The 16,660-nt window shown below is 44.8% G+C and overlaps 1 protein-coding gene across 1 annotated transcript; it reads left to right on the forward strand.

The window, feature by feature from the left end:
* The first annotated feature begins 320 nt into the window (after window positions 1-320).
* LOC138259799 (mucin-22-like) lies at window positions 321-10,721 on the forward strand. Its single transcript, XM_069207690.1, has 3 exons — window positions 321-467; window positions 6,982-10,560; window positions 10,653-10,721. The coding sequence occupies exons 1-3, from the start codon at window positions 321-323 to the stop codon at window positions 10,719-10,721; spliced, it is 3,795 nt and encodes a 1,264-aa protein (XP_069063791.1).
* Window positions 10,722-16,660: the final 5,939 nt, after the last annotated feature.

The following is a 16,660-nucleotide window of genomic DNA, read 5'->3' on the forward strand; positions in this document are numbered from 1 at the left end:
AGTAAAGGGGTCAGGGTTGTTATTCAAGATATTTTCTGATCCCCAAGAAGGATGTTCGTTTGAAGCCTATCCTGGACCTGAGGGTTTTGAATTGGTTCCTCAAACAGGAAGAATTCAAAATGCTGACTCTAGCACAGGCGCTCCTGGCGTTAAACAAAGAGGATTGGATGGTGTCTGTCGACTTGCAGGATGCTTACTTTCATATCCCCATTCTGAAGTGGCACAGGAAGTATCTCCAGTTGTTGGTGGGGTCGCAACACTACCAGTTTGCGGTCCTTCCGTTTGGTCTTACTTCCACATATCGAGTCTTCACAAAGGTGATGGCAGTGGTTGCAGCAAGTCTCAGGAGGAAGGGAATTGCGGTATTCCCTCACCGGGACGATTGGTTTATCAAAGCCAAGTCTCCAGAGCTCGTGCTGCATCACCTGCGGATGACAACCCAGTTGTTGTTCCATCTGGGATTTTTGGTAAACGTTCCCAAATCTCACATGGAGCCCTCTCAACGCCTCCTGTTCATAGGGGCAGTACTGGACACAACATTGAATCGGGCCTTTCCTCCGCCTCAGCGGATTCAGGACATTCAGGCGTTGATTCCAATGTTTCAAAGTGGAGCGGTGGATGTTATTTTATCAGCCAGGCGACACTCCACCAAGGCTATCTATGCTGGCAGAAGGGCAAAATTTGTTGATTGGTGTGGAGAGAAGCAAATTGATCCCTTATGAGCCCATTTGTCAGATGTTTTAATATTTGCATTGTCCTTGGCGCAGAAGGGTTGTGCAGTTGCGACTGTCAAGGGCTATTTATCGGCACTGTAAGCCTTTCTCTGCCTTCCTGATCAACCTTCCTTGTTTAAGTCCCCTATAGTTGTAAAGTTCTTGAAAGGACTAACCAATAGGTTTCCTCCCACTCCTTTTGTTATGCCTCAGTGGGATTTGAATTTGGTTCTCACTTTTCTGATGGGTTCACTGTTTGAACCTTTGCATTCTTGCCCGTAAAGGCTTTTGGTTTTGAAGACAGTTTTCCTGACAGCCCTCACGTCTGCTAGGCATGTGAGTGAGCTTCAGGCTCTTAGGGGGTCATTCTGACTTTGGCGGGGGGCGGACGCCGCGTGCCAAAGTTCCCCCGTCGAAAGACCGCGGGGGTCATTTCGACTTTCCCCCTGGGCCGGCGGGCAACCGCCAAAAAATCGCCCGCCGGCCCAGCGGGAAAGGCCCTGCAACAAGGAAGCGGGCTCCGAATGGAGCCGGCGGAGTTGCAGGGGTGCGACGGGTGCAGTTGCACCCATCGCGATTTTCACTGTCTGCAATGCAGACAGTGAAAATCTTTTTGGGGCCCTGTTAGGGGGCCCCTGCACTGCCCATGCCAGTGGCATGGGCAGTGCAGAGGCCCCCAGGGGCCCCACGACACCCGTTCCCACCATCAAGTTTCTGGTGGTGAAAACCGCCAGAAACAGGATGGCGGGAAGGGGGTCGGAATCCCCATGGCGGCGCTGCAAGCGGCGCCGCCATGGAGGATTCCCCAGCCGGGGGTAATCCGGCTGGGCGACCGCGGCTGGAATCCCCAATGAAGCACCGCCAGCCTGTTGGCGGTGCTTCAGCCGGCCTCCACCCTGGCGAACCAGGGCGGCTTTCCTACCGAAGGTAGTTACTCCCTTTCATATGGTGCAATCCATCTCCCTCTCGTCCTTTTGCCCTCCTCCCCATCCATCGAAAGAGGAGGAGAGACTGCATCGGCTTGACCCAAGGAGGGCTTTAAGCTTTTATATTGAAAGGACCAGAGAGTTTTGAGTGGACGATCAACTCTTCATTGGCTATGTGGGGAAGAGGAAAGGCAAGGCCGTCCATAAGAGGACACTGTCCAGGTGGGTCATTCTTTGTACTAACATCTGTTATTCTTTGGCAAAGAAGGATCCTCCTGTTGGAATTAGGGCCCATTCCACCAGAGCTAAGTGTCCCACTTCAGCCTTGGCTAGAGGTGTTCCAGTGGCTGAGATTTGTAAGGCTGCAACTTGGGCTTCCCTCCACACTTTCGTTAAGCATTATTGCTTGGTTAGGACGGGTGGCCATTTTGCACGGTCGGTGCTGCAAGATTTCTTGGTGTGACCACTCAGACACCCACCTCCGAGTGCGGAACTGCTTTGGGACTCTATTCATAAGATGAGGAATCCACAGGTAGTTGTATCCATCAAAAGAACAAGTTACTTACCTTCCGTAATGCTTTTTCTTTGGGTGAATATATATATATATATATTTATATATATATATATATATATGTTTTTATTGTTTACATTTGAATAAATATTATGTATAATATTTGATTGATGTGTTTATGTTGAGTATGTCATGTCGGTGATCACCTGTTCGCCTCAAAGGCACGTAAAAAATGGTGAAAACTGACGTCAGCATGCCGGCGAGGACCTCTTATCGCCACAATGACGTCAGACGGAGTCGCGTGGGAGTCGGGCAATTGTGACGTCCTCGTCGACGTGGAGAGCTGGGAAGAAAGAAATTTCCATTGAATGCTGGCATATTGGGGAGGATTCCTAAGATGAAGAATCTACAGGTAGCTAGTGTATCCACCAGAAAAAGCATTACCGAAGGTAAGTAACTTGTTCTTTGCCATCACATCTTCTAGATGGGTCAGTGAGCTGCAGGCCCTTAGCGGTCATCCCCATTCACTACCTTCAGACAAGTTGGTGTTGCAAACCAGGGTTATTTACTTTCCAAGGTGATCACTCCTTTCCACCTTGCCTAGTCCATAACCCTTCTAACTTACGACCCCTCACCTCAGCCTACAAAAGATGAGAAATGGCTGCATCAGCTGAATCCTAGGTGGCTGGTTAATTACTACTTGTTCTGAACTTAAGGAATATAGCCAGGACAATCAACTCTTCATGGACTATTGTGGAGCAAAGAAGGGGATAGCGATTCAGAAGAGGGCTCTATCCTGTTGGATCCTCCTCTGTATTAAGACCTGCTGCGCCCTTGCCAAGATAGCGCCACCTGAAGGAATCTGGTCCCATTCCACCAGGGCGAGGTGCACCACTTCTGCTTTGGCTCAGGGTGTCCCAATTGCAGAAATCTGGAAAGCGATCATGTGGGCTATTTTGTACATCTTTCCAAAGCATTACTGCCTTGATGCAGAGGTGTGCAGGCAATCAATTATGCAGGATTTTCCTGCCTGAATCATCTATCATTCCTACTCCTTTGCAGGGTATTGTGGTGAAATCAGTTCTACAGGTGAGGAAGCTAAAGGTAGAAGTATCCATCAGAAGAAAAAGTTACTTAGCAGTGGTAACAATCTTTCTGGTGAACATTCTGTGGATAATCTATCTAACTGCACATTCCTCTCTGACCCACCCCTCTCCCCATTTTCATGGAGGATTCATAGGGACAGTTAATAGGATTTCATTCTGTAAATATATTAGAACTGCAATCTTTCATGACTTTTACCTTCTCTTGCCTCAAAGGCTTGGAGAAAATGGAGGAAAATTGACTTCAGATTTCAATGCACTGGGGCGGGCGCTTTATAGCCTTGGGGACATCGCCTGACATCAGTTTGGGTGCCATCTAAATCCAATAGCCTCTACTAATGGCATTGCAGCTTTGAAGTTTTCCAGATCCAGTCAGACACCTGAGAATTGCTCTACACATGCGAAATCTGTTGCAAGGAAGAGTATCCACCAGAAAATTGTTACAGCAGGTCATTAAGGGCCTAATTTAGATCTGGGTGGTAACGGTCCTGCTGTCGGTTTTCCATCTGAAAACCCATCTGCCACCATGATGGTCCACTCTCCCTACTTAGATGTTGGCGGTGCCATAGATTTTAACCCGTCAGAGCCCACCCCCAACTCCGCCAAGGAATTCCAACTGCTGCAACGACACCATAGGAAATAGTGGCTGACGACAGGACTAAAGCTACACTTCACGCCAAGCAAAAAGTGGCAGTCTGATCTCCACTTCTGACTTGGTAGATTAGAGGGAAAAGGGGTGAAAACTCACCTTTTTTCCAGATTCTACTTCTGTTTCTGGCTGGACACGACTGGACAGGACCCTCTGTTGCTGCTTATACTTGACCACGGAGAAAAAAACACAACACCCCGTCACTGGACATGAAGGTAGGCAGCCCTCATTGGCTGTGTACGTTGGGGGGGGTCTCTGCACAGGGCCACTGCAGGCATATACATGTCATAGTCATTTCTTTAAATTACTGCAACATGCATATGTCGGGGACACGAGTGGATCAGACAATGATGGGGACACACTGGTACAGAACACTTATCGAACACATACACAACTCTCATTATGGTGTCAGTATTCATTGCCAAATGAATGCTGGCACCACAATGACATTACAATCATTTTTCTCAACTGTGTCCGTGGGTGCACATTGCAAGGGGATCTGTACCTGTCATGTTGTGCATTGAGTTGTGAGTGACTCAGTGCATGTATGTGTGTGTGTGATGCTATTGGCTGGGTGAGGTGGAGAGAGATGTAGTGGGTGATGTGGCTGTGTCAATATGTGTGCCACTTGCATATGGCGTGGATGTTGTGTTTTTTGTGTTGTGTGTTGGGTGTACAAAATTCAGGTGAGTGTTGTAGTTTGGCGGTTGTTGTTGTGATGTGTGTAGTTGTGCTTGTGTGTATATGTGTAGATGAGTGTGTAGTAGTGTTGGTTGTGGTGTGTGTGGGTGCAGTGTCAATAGTATGTGTCTGTTGTGTCATGGATGTACTCCAATGTGAGTTTGTATGTGATGTGATGGGTTGGCAATGGAAAATGGTGTGTTTGTGGTGTGTGTAATGCAGGGGGACACATATGTCAAGGGTAGAATGTGTGTGTGTGTGTGTGTGTGTGACTTACCTGTATTTCACAGCCATTGCCATTGTCCGATGTCCATTGAGTCCAGAAATCTCCTCCCTTCATGAGAAAACTGCTGGCAGTACACCGCCTGAAGGACTATAACATCTAAATACGTCTGGCAGGAATCTGTCAGGCTGACTGCTAGGAAAAGCACTTGGCCATGGCTGTCAGCCGCTCAACTGCAATACATCTAAATACAGTGGGTGGGACACGTCGACTTGATTGTCTTACAGGCCCGCCACCACAGTGGTTTGGGGGTAACACCACCAAGATCTAAATTAGGCCCCAACTTTTTCTACAAGCCTTGGGTACCTGCACTTCCATGTTACAAGGAACTCACAAGTAAATTAAACATGCCAATAGGGTGTAAGCCAATTATACCACATCTGTAAGGACAGAGCACAAGCACTTTAGCACTGGCTAGCAGTGGCAACGTGCGCAGAGTAATAACGTCAACAAAAACAATTTCAGAGAACAGCAAGGATGAAGCCAAAAAGTCTGAGGGTGACCCTGCAGAGAGGGCTAGGTCCAACAGGTGTTAATTAGAATTTGTGTTTGTAAATAAATTAGAAAGTGTTCTATATGTTTAGTCATCCAGTAACTAAGGGCATATGCTCTTCATATACTTAGCCTAGGATTAGGAATGGCTTTTATTCCCAGCTCTGTGATTTGTGGTGTAACACACACTGAAAGAATAAAAACTCAAATTGTATTCCATACTTTCGGCCAGATGTACGACTGTATGTTTTGCTACTCACAATTTGCAATTCATTTGTGAGTCGCAAAACTAAACAACAACCACACTGTTTGTGATTACCAATGGGGTTGCAAATGTCCTACCTCATCAATATTCATGAGGTAGGTAGCAACTTGCAACCCTATTGACAATGGTCGCACTCACTTGGATGGTGACCTGCTGGGGACAGCAGACCATCATGTCCATGACCGTTTTTAAATAAAGCATTTTTTTTTTTTTAAATGCAGCCCATTTTCCTTAAAGGAAAATGGGAAGCATTTCAAACAAAAAAATTAATAGTTTTCTTTCCATTTTTTCAGAGTAGGTAGTGGTCCATGGGACCACTGCCTGCTCTGAAAAAATATTGTCGCCTTCATTCACAAAATATTTTTGCTTCCACTCCCTTGGGGACCCCTTCCAGCTTGCAAATAGGTTACCACCAATTAGAAATTGGTGGTAACTGTGATAGTTTTATGACTGCAATTGCTGTCACAAAACAATCATAAATGACACTGTGACTCTCAATAAGGAAGGGGCGCCCTTGGAATGCCCCTTCCTAATTGCAAGTCGCAATCCCTATTTTGCGAGTCAGTATTTGAATGCCAACATGCAAAATATGGACAGTACATTAGGAAAGGCCATTTTGCTGTCTCAAAAGGTGAAATTCGCCTTTTGCGACCGCGCAATTGCGTCGTACATAGGGCTCTTTGGTCCTTCCTAGAAAAATCTGAGACTCAATCTCATAGTCATTGTCCCTCAGACTTCCTACTAGACTTATTTGGAATTTGCTGGCATTGTGGTGAAGGTGTTATGTCTCCTATTGTCCGATGCTCTTTCCAGTCATACTATCATGTTATTCATCGCAAAACATGTGTTCTGACTTTCTTTGTTCCTTTGTAATCTGCCTTCTATTCTGAGCAAAGCATGTAATTGAGCATGGATTTAGTACTTTTCCGTCACATCAGAAAGTTATACTGGTATGCTCAAAGGTATTCTATCTATGAGAGTCCACTAGTTTCTCCTCACTTTTCAGGTAGTGGGATAAGGAACTGGCTTCATCATAATGTTCACACTATGTCTACTATTTCACTTTTACAGTAGATTACAGGTTTTTCCCAGCACTCATATGTCAAGCTAAATACAAGTATATACCTAAAAACTGCAAAGTCTGACTCAATACCTTCCCCATTCAAACAGCAACATTATTATGACAGCTGTAGTTGTTATCTGGTTATTCAAGTGTACAGTACTGCTGATGATAAATGAAAAAAATATTTAGCTGTTCAGATCACATTTAAATTGCAGTTCTAGAGTTGGGAAGCAAAGTGTACAAGGATGAGGTATGCAATTCTTTGTTTCTTATTGCATGTGTTTTGTTTTCTTAGGAAACACCCAAGTCTTGCAAAGATACTGAACAGCAAGTTGTAGCTAGCCAGGACACCATTCATGCCGAAGCAACTAGCCAACATGTTGATGAGCCTACTATGTCTTCTGAGGCTACCAAACAACAAACTGGAGCCAGCCAGAATGTTGATGAGCCTACTGTGTCATCTGTGGAAACCAAAGAACAAACTGCAGCTAGCCAGGATATTGATGAGTCTACTGTGTCTTCTAATAATACCAATAATACCAAACAACAAACTGCAGCTACAAAAGATACTGAACAGCACTTTGTGACTAGCCAGGATATCATTCTTCCTGAAGCATCCAGGCAGTGCATTGATGAGCCTACTGTGTCTTCTGAGGATACAAAACAACAAACTGGAGCTAGCTGGAATGTTGATGAACCTACTGTGTCTTCTGAGGATACCAAACAACAAACTGCAGCTAGCCAGGATGTTGATGAGCCCACCGTATATTCTGATGATAACAAACAACAAACTACAGCTAGCCAGCATGTTGATGAGCCTACTTTGTCTTCTGGGGAAACCAAAGAACAAACTGGAGCTATCTGGGATGTTGATGAGCTTACTGCGTCTTCTGATAATACCAAACAACAGGCCACAGCTAGACATAATGTTAATGAGCCTACTGTAATTTCTGTGGATACCAAACAACAAGCTGAAGCTAGCCAGGATGCTGATAAACTTACCTTGTATTCTGATGATACGAAACAACAAACTGCAGCTAGCCAGGATGTTGATGAGCCTACTGTGTCTTCTGAGGATACCAAACAACAAACTGCTTCTAGCCAGGATGTTGATGAGCCTATTATGTTTTCTGAGGACATCAAACAAATGATTGCAGCTAGCCAGGATCTTGATGTGCCTACTGTGTCTTCTGAGGATACCAAACAACAAACTGCAGCTATCCCGGATGTTGATGAGCCCACAGTGTTTTGTGATGATACCAAACAAAAGATATCAACTAGCCAGGATGTTGAAGAGCCTACTGTGTCTTCTGAGGATACCAAACAACAAACCTTAGCTAGCCAGGATGTCGATGAGCTTACTGTGTCTTCTGAGGATACCAAACAATTGATTGTAGCTAAACAGGATGTTACTGAGCCTACTCTATCTTCTGAGGATACCAAACAACAAACTGCTTCTAGCCAGGATGTTGATGAGCCTACTATGCTTTCTGAGGATATCAAACATATGATTGCAGCTAGCCAGGATCTTGATGAGCCTACTGTCTCTTTTGAGGATACCGAACAACAAGCCATAGCTATCCAGGTTGTTGATGAGCCTACTGTGTCTTCTGAGGATACCAAAGAACAAACTGTAGCTATCCATGTTGTTGATGAGCCTACAGTGTTTTTTGGGGATACCAAACAAAAGATTGCAGCTAGCCAGGATGTTGAAGAGCCTACTGTGTCTTCTGAGGATACCAAACAACAAACAGCAGCTAGCCAGGATGTCGATGAGCCTGCTGTGTCTTCTGAGGATACCAAACAATTGATTGTAACTAAACAGGATGTTACTGAGCTTACTGTATCTTCTGAGGATACCAAACAACAAATTGCAAGTAGCCAGGATGTTGATGAGCCTATTGTATTTTCTGAGGATACCAAACAAATGATTGCAGTTAGCCAGGATGTTGATGAGCCTACTGTGTCTTCTGAGGATAGCGAAAAACAAACTGCAGCTAGCAAGGATGTTGATGAGCCTACTGTGTCTTCTGAGGATACCAAACTATTGATTACAGCTAGACAGGATGTTGATGAGCCTACTGTGTCTTCTGAGGATATCAAACAAATGATTGCAGCTAGCCAGGATGTTGATGAACCTACTGTCTCTTCTGAGGATACCAAACAACAAGCCACAGTTAGCCAGGATGATGATGAGCCTACTGTGTCTTCTGAGGATACCAAACAACAAACCTTAGCTAGCCAGGATGTTGATAAGCCTACTGTGTTTTCTGAGGATACCGAACAAAAGATTGCAGTTAGCCAGGATGTTGATGAGCCTACTGTGTCTTCTGAGGATACCAAACAACAAACTGCAGCTAGCCAGGATGTCAATGAGCCTACTGTGTCTTCTGAGGATACCAAACTATTGATTACAGCTAGCCAGGATGTCGATGAGCCTACTGTGTCTTCTGAGGATATCAAACAAATGATGGCTGCTAGCCAGGTTGTTGATGAACCTACTGTCTCTTCTGAGGATACCAAACAACAAGCCACAGTTAGCCAGGATGATGATGAGCCTACTGTGTCTTCTGAGAATACCAAACAACAAACCTCAGCTAGCCAGGATGTTGATGAGCCTACTGTGTTTTCCAAGGATACCGAACAAAAGATTGCAGTTAGCCAGGATGTTGATGAGCCTACTGTGTCTTCTGAGGATACCAAACAACAAACTGCAGCTAGCCAGGATGTCAATGAGCCTACTGTGTCTTCTGATGATACCAAACTATTGATTACAGCTAGCCAGGATGTCGATGAGCCTACTGTGTCTTCTGAGGATATCAAACAAATGATTGCTACTAGCCAGGATGTTGATGAACCTACTGTCTCTTCTGAGGATACCAAACAACAAGCCACAGTTAGCCAGGATGATGATGAGCCTACTGTGTCTTCTGAGGATACCAAACAACAAACCTTAGCTAGCCAGGATGTTGATGAGCCTACTGTGTTTTCCAAGGATACCGAACAAAAGATTGCAGTTAGCCAGGATGTTGATGAGCCTATTGTATCTTCTGAGGATACCAAACTATTGATTACAGCTAGCCAGGATTTCGATGAGCCTACTGTGTCTTCTGAGGATATCAAACAAATGATTGTTGCTAGCCAGGATGTTGATGAACCTACTGTCTCTTCTGAGGATACCAAACAAGAAGCCACAGTTAGCCAGGATGATGATGAGCCTACTGTGTCTTCTGAGGATAACAAACAACAAACCTTAGCTAGACAGGATTTTGATGAGCCTACTGTGTTTTCTAAGGATACCGAACAAAAGATTGCAGTTAGCCAGGATGTTGATGAGCCTACTGTGTCTTCTGAGGATACCAAACAACAAACTGCAGCTAGCCAGGATGTTGATGAGCCTACTGTGTTTTCTGAGTATACCAAACAAACGATTGCTGCTAGCCAGGATGTTGATGAGCCTACTGTCTATTCTGAGGATACCAAACAACAAGCCACAGCTAACCAGGATGTTGATGAGCCCACTGTGGCTTCTGAGGATACTAAACAACAAACTGCAGACAGCCAGGATGTTGATCAGCTAATTGTTCCTTTCCAGGACATTGAATACTCAATTGCAGCTAGTCAAGATGCAGAACCAACAATTACAGGTACCCAGGATACCGACCAGCCATTTGCAGCTAGCCAGGACATTGGTCAGCCAACTGTGGCATATCAGCATACTGAACAACAAACTGTAGCTAGCCATGATACAGAGGAACCAATTTGTTCTAGCCTGGATATTGATCAGCCAACTCAGGTGAGCCAGGATACTAAACAGTCAGATGTGGTTAGTCTGGATACCAAACAGCTATTTCAAGAATCCATCAAGGAAAAGGTAATATTTATCATTGGTAGGCATATTGTATCCCCATTGTTGCCAAGTATCTCTTACAATTCATTTTGAATTAATGGATCTTAATTTACCAGATTGCTGGAAATGCAGTTCTGAAAAATAGTGATGTACTATCACCCCTATACAACATCAAACATGCCTAGTAGACAAGTCAAACCCAAACATTCTCCAAGAGGATCTGAGAGATGTGAAAGGGTGCTCCCCACCTCTCATAATTTTATTTTTTAGAAGGGGTCTAACATATTACTGTAAAGTAGTGCTTAGTTTGTAAAAAAATTATTGCTTAAAGCTCTGCTCCAGCAGTGAAATTAAAATACGGTGCCTTGAATACCAAGGCTAGTAGCTTGAAATCACCATGGCCACTTTTGTCCATTGCTATCACTTTATTTCACTCTTACCAATCTCTGCTTTCTCCCTTTGTTCTGGATCTTCCTCCTTTCTCTTCCTCTGTTTTTTCAATTTGTGTTTTTTCCCTCTCCTGCTCAATATCTAATGATGAAAATGAGGGGCCTCATTACGAGGTTGGCGGGCCAACCGTTGACCCGCCAGCACCGTTGAAAGGAGACCGCCGCAGAGCTGGAAGTCTCCCCCTGGGCCGATTATGAGGTTTCGACTGGGCTGACTGCTGGAAACCTCTGGAATCAGAGGTTTCCGGGGTCAACCCTGTGGAAACCATGTGGCGGCATTGGCCTCGGCTTCTCATGGAGCTGAGCCTAATGTCATCACACAGAGGGTGCACCCAGCCTCCTTCGCATAGACACTGTCTGTCGTAGAAGACGGTGTGCATTCTGAGGTGCTGGACCGGGGGGTGTTCCTGCACTGCCCATGCAATGATTGTGGGCAGTGCAGGGGCTCCCCTGTGGCCCCCAGCAGTGGCTTTTCACCAGCCTTTTCATGGCAGGGTCCCCGCCATGAAAAGGCTGGCGGAAAGTGGACTTGTGATCAGCACAGCAGCTGACTATGACTCCGACTGCCGCCACCCCACTGGGAACCACGTTCCTGGCGGTGATCCCCTGGCAGTCTGACCACCAGGGTCGTAATTTGGCAGTCTGGCCACCTGGAGCATGTGGTCCAACCGCCATTGCGAGGCTGGTGGTCTCAAGACCACCAGCCTTGTAATCAGTCCCTAAGTGTACGTCCCCAAAAATGAGTGCCTGTGGGCCCCACTGGCAACCACTGGCTCCAATTAAGAACTGCTTTAAAGCCTAATACTTTGAATGTGTTGGTTAAAAAAGTATGCATGCAGTAATTCAGAAGTGGTACTTCTGAAATGTACCTCATATACATGTTGTCAATGTCTGACACAGGTGCCAGGGACAGAAAATTGTCACAGATCAAGTTTAGACAAATTAATATTCAAAAGAAAAACATATTATCAAATTGTTTCCTAAAGGCAAAGTATTGACTTCTGGCTCCAGAGTTAAAGAAGTTTGAAACGTCTTAGAATTCCTATAACTATAGGAATTGTATAAATAATTCATTTCAGAAAAAGCGAGAAAAGGGTTCCATAAATGGAATGTCAATTATGGTATATTGATAAATGTCATGTCGATCGTTTGTCTTTTTTGTGTATCAAAATACACAAAAGGAGGAAGATGGAAGTAAGATAAGAGGGGAGGTGTAAAAGTAATCTGCAAGGTACATTGAAAGTAGAAAATAGAATGGAAGGTGAAACTTTAAAAGACGTTGCCTTCTCTTCACCTTACTCTTCCCATGCCTTACTTATATGATTAATTAATGTGACAGCATTACTGACGTTTGCACATTCATCTCAAAGCCTTTTTTCTTTTCTACTGAAGTGTGGACTTTTATCATGTTATGCTATGTTATGTTGTAATAAATTATGTTATGTGTATTTGTAAAGAGCACTATCACTCTCCAGGGTATCCTGGACCTAACCAGATGTGTGAGCTTAGCCCTGCCCATGAAAACTCTCTTCCCCCACATCACTTCCGCCTTTTGTTCTGTGCTCTCCCATTCAGGTGCTTTTCCAGAAAGGATGTATAGGCACTTTCAGAGTTATAGGTATGTGGTCTCATCCTCTGACATGAGATTTATTATTAGCTTTAAGATAAGATGTGTCCCTTTTATTTACAAATGTAAGCGGTGCTTGGGCCCGCTTTTAGTCAGACATAGGCCCTCATTACAACCCTGGCGGACGGTGTTAAAGCAGCGGTAATACCGCCAACAGGCAGGTGGAAAAAAAAATGGGATCACGACCATAGCGGAAACCGCCAACGTAGACAGCCACTTAAACACTCTGACCGCCACGGCGGTAGAAATAAACACTGCGGCGGTAACTGCCAACAGACAGGCGGAGGACAAAGTACCACCCACTGTATTTCAACATGCCTATCCGCCACCTTTTCCAGGGCGGAACCAACGCTATCAAAAACACGGCGGAAACAGTACACAGAAAGGAAACCACTCACTTCTCGACACCCAACATGGAACCAGGACGCCATGGAGCCCTTCCCCACCTTTGATGGTGCCGCAGGTGTCTTGCCACGGTCCCCTTTTGTTTTGGAGGAGCCCTTGGTGGCTGGTAGTTGTGGATTCTCCCTCCGGGATGTGGGCACTTTCTTCACCTTGGCAGGTGGCGGAATGCCCTTGGCCTCGCAAGGTGGCACACTGGCAGCCCTGATGGGTGGCACACTCGATGACCCCGCAGTTGCTGGCACCACTGTGCCTGGGGATTTGGTGGCTGAGGTGCTGGGCTGGGACCTGGAAAGCCTGGCCCTAGGGGAAGGACGGGGGGAGGTGTAGGGAAGAGGTCATTGTTAGCCAGGAAAAACTTCTTAGACACACTGGGACAGGAAGATGGAGGGGGTTTGGGAGTGGAGGAAGAGGTAGTGGTTGTAGGAGGTGTACGTTTGCTGAATTTGGGTGAAGGTGCATAGGCCAGAGGCTGTTGTGAGGTGGATGGCTGTTGGGTGGGTGTGTGCCTGCGTTTGTGTAATTTGGGAGGAGGGCTCACAGACACACTGGGAGAGGACACTGGGGATGTGTGCATGGTAGTAGGGGTGGTGATTGCACATGAGCGGTGTGTGGTGATGGGCTTGCTGGTGATGGAGGTAGTGGCTGAGGATGTAGTGCATGCAGGTGTGAGTGGAGACGAGACAGGGAGGGAGAAGGAGGACATGGAGAAGGGGGGCACAGTGGAGGCATTGGATGTTGCTGTTTCTGCATGGGGATGGGTCTTGTGTGAGTGCTTGTGGGATGTGTGGTGCTTATGTTTGCCATGTCCACTTTTGTGTGTTGATGAGTGTGCATGCTGGTCTGATGGTGTGCTTAGGATAGGCTGAGGTAGAGGGGATTGGGTCGAGTGGAGGAGGTTGGAGGGAGAAGGCTGGACACAGAGACAATGGTTGCCATCAGTGCTGAGGCCAGAGCCTGAAATTCTCTCTGTTGGGCCGCCTGCCCAGAATGATGAATGCCCTCCAGGTTTGCATTTGTTTGTTTAAAAAGACGAAATGCAGCAGGCCTAAAGAAAACGCATCAATCCCTATTCGTACCCAGTGAATCACAATGTGTGTAACAATAGTGGCTATATAGACCCTATGGTGTGCAACTCCACCAAGGCCCCCGCTGCAAAAAAGAGCCTGATAGGCAATAGAGAACCCCAACAATACAGAACGTTTAGGGGGTGCACCACTCCAAAATATCCAATAAAACACAGTAAATATAAAAAGTCCAATGCTATTCAGTAAATAACAGTGCAAAGGTTTGGTATATTTCTTCCTGAAGACTTTTAATTGGTGTAAGGAACTTGTTACAACATAAGTTTCATGGAAAAGAAACAGCCAATGTGTTTCGCCCAATACAAAAGGGCTTCTTCAGGGCCGCAAAGTGACATATAACCATAACAGCGTAAGATAAAAAGACATGAACAGGGTAACAAGAACAAAAACATTATAACACACAAAATGCTACTTTACATACATGTAACAAACACAAAGTTACTTTGTAAATGTACAGCAATAATACAAAGAGACAAAATATAGGCAATATGTTAGTCCAGACCAATGTCAGGTCGTGCATAATCGACAGAACCGGCAAAGATCAGTGCAAGAGTCAGAGATAGAATTCAAGAAGTACAACATAAGAAAGTGTGTACGAAAACGTAATGGAGCGAATTTCTCATGAGGAAGGAAGCACGCATGGTGTTATAAAGAAGCAAGAAAAACATCCCTCTGCCAATAGATCCAGATTCCCATAAGTAACCAGAAAAACAATGTGAGATAGCAATAATTTTCTCAAGTTAAAAAACGTACCAAAGTCGTACTCCAAATGAGACAAAAATGTATTTGGTTCACAATGCGCAAGTGCACGGAAGCATAAAGTAATCCTAATGGGAAAGAAAAGAAAAGAAAAGAACAAACCTATAACGATATATATAATCTAAAGCAAGGGTCACTAGTTGCATAGCCAAAGAACAAATGTATAGAATTATCCTCCCAAATCGCAAGTCAAGTTAGAAGGAAACAGGGAGGAAATGGGGAGGGCGAAAAGACGGGCATTTAAATATATATGTGCAGGTAATAAATTGAGGGACCACTGTAAAGCCTATGTACCCCAGTGTATAGTCAATCAACATGAATTAGACACACAAACAGCACCATCGACAAACAAATTAGAATTGCTAGGTGTAGCCACGTTCAAAAGAAAAGGCTATTTCGGCCTTACCTGGGAAAGAATACCGCAGTACACTGCTGCGCGGCGATTTAAGTAATTTCAGAGACCGGTAATTGAAAACACAGACGGGCCCAGTCGTAAGCCGCCTGTCGCACCGTTTAAGGAAAAAGCACCGCAGTAGATTGCCGCGCGGCAATTGAAATAATATCTGTGGCCGGAGTTAAAAGTATAGACGGGCCCGGCCTTGTGCCGCCCGTCCCGCTGGTAGAGTAAATAATCAGCGTCCAGGTAGGTGAGTTTTAAAGGAGAGAACGCCGGTTGCTTGAAACTCCCGCCCTAGCCGGGAAGAGAAGTGTAAAGATAGACGACGGGCTGTAAAAAGCGGTCGTCATATTATGAGCGATATGCGGCGGCCATATTGAAATAAGAAAAACATACCCAAGAGGATTACAGACCCAGTAATTTGGGGAACTGAAAGAACAAACCAAAAAGAATATTAGCACAAAAAGTCTTAAAAAATCTAAAAGGAGATATATATATATAATAGAAATAGTGAAGTGCAAGAGAGAGAAGGGAGCGGGGAGAGAAGGGAGAGAGAAGCAGTAAAAAGCCCAGAGTAGGAAAAAGCACAGAGTGAAGAATAAAAGAGCCAGTGCTGGTCCCAACAGGGCAAAGATACTATCACAAAAATATCATCCAGGTCAATAGAGAAATATGAAATTACAAAACAAATAACAATACAATTTTTAATTATTCCTAGAAAGAACCTATTTTCATGATAATTGGAAAATAGAATAGATTAAAAAAATGTGACTAACCCCCAAAAATGTTTGTGGAAAGCTCCAACTTACATGAGCATAGAAGATACATATAACATTATTGAATTTACATTTCTATTAACACATACATAGATAGAGATCTTCTAAAACATATTGTCAATCAAATGGATCAATTGAAAAAGACTCCAATATACAACAGTCAAATAAAATAACTCTAGAGAAGATCACTATTATGAGACAGTTTTAGAAGAAAGGCCCGTGTAAAGATCTCAAGAGGCATGTATTTCAGTGATCAAATAAAGGTAATTGTGAAAATATGTGGTAGACCAAAACATCTTATAAGTAATAATGAAATTCATGGTCTGTATTGTGTCCCAGCTCAACTGCTGGAGGGAGGCAGCTTGGATATGTCGTTTACGAGCAGTTGAGCTCTTCTTCTGGTGGGTGCTGACCTAGAGGAAAAGTGAAGTAAAAATGGATGTTTCTAGCCCGTACATTTCATCTCACGCATTGCCAAACACCTCACACCCTAGCCCAGCCATACATATACACACACTCCTGACATGCTGGCCTGTCCCCCTCCCCACCCTCTTCCATCCACGACACTCCATACACTCATGTGCCATCCACCATGCTCACAGTGTACTCACCTGTTTGTCTGGAGGACC

The sequence above is a fragment of the Pleurodeles waltl genome, chromosome 9, assembly GCF_031143425.1.
Source record: "Pleurodeles waltl isolate 20211129_DDA chromosome 9, aPleWal1.hap1.20221129, whole genome shotgun sequence".
NCBI classification, from domain to species: domain Eukaryota; kingdom Metazoa; phylum Chordata; class Amphibia; order Caudata; family Salamandridae; genus Pleurodeles; species Pleurodeles waltl.